General features: G+C 54.4%; 1 protein-coding gene across 1 annotated transcript in view; it reads left to right on the top strand.

Moving 5' to 3' along the window:
- The window catches only part of PRKCA (protein kinase C alpha), a 74,353-nt gene extending 72,363 nt beyond the window's left edge, over nt 1-1,990 (top strand). Inside the window, exon 14 of the mRNA XM_013005838.2 lies at nt 549-1,990. Within this exon, the coding sequence (XP_012861292.2) occupies nt 549-713 (165 nt within the window). The 3' untranslated portion in view covers nt 714-1,990. The remainder of the gene's footprint in view (nt 1-548) is intronic.
- Nucleotides 1,991-2,310: the final 320 nt, after the last annotated feature.

The raw sequence follows: 2,310 nt of genomic DNA, 5'->3' as shown, positions 1-2,310 counted from the left end.
CCAAGACACCAGTGCACGGCCACCCTGCAAATGAGCTCCCTGCCTGCCAGCTGAGCAGAGAGACGCAGTTCCAGCTGGGCCCGACTTTTTTGCCACCTCGCTCAGCCCTCCCCATCTCGGCTTCCTTGGGAGGCCAGCGCTCCTGGCCTGGCGGACGGAACACAAGGATCACACAGCTTCTGTGACTTCGACCGCTCCCTCCTGGGGTGGCTGTTTCTCGCGCCAAGCAGTGTGCTGGCCGTTTCAGTGTGGAGCCCTGACTGATGGCACGTGGGTGTGGCTTGGTGCTGACGGCTCAGTGGGCTCTGTTAGGTGGCAGGTGGAGGGGCTGTCTCCTCGTTGCCACCGCAGGCCTATAGCACGTTCCACAGGGTGCGTGTTTGAAGACAGACTGGCGATGGGGTTCTTTTTTGTCCTTGTTGCTGCGCCTGGCTTTTGAACCAAGAGAGCCTGCAAGTCCCCGCTGGGCCAGCCCAAGCGCTTGGGGGACCTGCACTCCAGGTCATTGCTGTTGACCAAGCAGCCTCCTCTGTCCCTTCTCTCCACAGTGTGGCAAAGGAGCGGAAAACTTCGACAAGTTCTTCACCCGCGGGCAGCCCGTCCTCACGCCGCCGGACCAGCTGGTCATAGCGAACATCGATCAGTCGGATTTCGAAGGGTTCTCCTATGTCAACCCCCAGTTCCTGCACCCCATCATACAGAGCGCAGTATGAAACTCACCCACCAGAACCCCAACCCGCTCCCCCTGGCTCGACCGCCTGTGGGAAACGACCCTAAACCCTAAAATTTTAAAGCCACACCTTTTTCTGGGTCCACATGGAAGTCTGAAAATTGTAGGGGTATTCGCCCCTCCCAGCCCCACCCTCAGCCTGGGAGCATCACCCGAGTGGGAACTGACGACATGGCCAGCGTCTCCTTGGATTGTGTCGTGGGCATCACAACAGGGCTGTAAGTTAACCCTCCCCAGGAAGCAAATTGAATTTTGCCCCCCCCCCCTTTTTTTTTTTTTTTTTGGGTACGATTTTCCATTCCCTCCACTGTCTTTTCTTCTCCTTGGGCTTCCTCTGTCCCCACCTGCGAAAAGTCCAGGCCGGAGCCGGAACACACCTCCACCTGAGCTGTCCTCAGGATGAAAGGGGGTGGGGGTGGCGGGTCCAGGTGGGGAGACCCCCCAACAGCCGCTGCCCCGATGGGGACAATCCCTAGGACCCATGAAAGGGGGAGGAGCTGGCTCACCGTGCCTCAGACTCACCCACCCACACCCACACCCAGCCAGCGGTGACCACTAAAAAGCCCAAACAAGTGAAGGAAAATTTCAGATCCACTTTCCACTACCCTGTCATCTCGTTCCCTGACTTGGTTGATAGCTAGCATTCTTTCTTCAGAGGCCAAACTGTCTAAGGACTTTGCTCAACGATCATGTAAAATCATTTCAGATCAAGGCTAAAGCAGCGTGCGCCCGTGCGCCTGCTCCTCTTAATCTCCAGGAGATTCTCTGTGATCCCGGGTGCCATCAGTAACCATGCCACTACCCAAGAGTATTGTTAGCCAACCCCACCCGCACACACGGTAGTTTGCTGCCTGCGTGGTTACGCTCCTTCCCGGGGCACGGAAGCGTGCTCCCCGCCCCCTTTTGTACGTATTTATTGAAATCGGCGGCGGCGGCGGCCCCCAGTACCATGTACAGTAACCTACTCCGCGTGTTGACTGTACCCTCCTCCCGCCGGGGCGTCCACTTGGGATGCGCGGTCCCGTGTCCCTCACCCGGTGCCCGTCAGAGTGACCCGACCCCCGGAGCCTCAGGATGCACGGCTGCCCAGCGGCAGGCGCCGCGTCCTGTTGCTGCAAAGGTCTCAGTACGCGTTGCAACTGCACCATGCAATGAATTTTGCATGTTTATAATAAACCTTAATAACAAGTGAATCTATATTATTGATAATAACCGTATCAAGTATACAGAGAGAGAGTATTATAATAATTTTATAAGACACCATTGTGCGCTGTCTGTGAGGGTTCTTGTTCCTAACCTGCTTTTACGATTAAGTTTTAGGTTAACTCGTTGCTGCTGTCTGTGCACCCCTGCCCCCACCCCACCAGGCATAACCCTGCACTTTGGCACTATATCAGATGATAATGTTACGTTGTTTTTTTAAATGTAGATCTAATTTCAGAAATGAATGGCTACTTTACATGACCCAATTAGGCTTTTCTTATGCAGATGTCTACATACATTATATAGATATATGTATATTTGATTCTGCCTGCAGAGAAAACTTCCCTTGGAGGGGATGATTTTTTTTGAGCTGAGAC

Source organism: Echinops telfairi, unplaced genomic scaffold, assembly GCF_000313985.2.
Source record: "Echinops telfairi isolate 266 unplaced genomic scaffold, ASM31398v2 ScPeMD7_7458;HRSCAF=8496, whole genome shotgun sequence".
NCBI classification, from domain to species: Eukaryota; Metazoa; Chordata; class Mammalia; order Afrosoricida; family Tenrecidae; genus Echinops; species Echinops telfairi.
The sequence above is the reverse complement of the archived record's forward strand: the minus strand, read 5'-3'. Positions and strand labels throughout refer to the sequence as shown.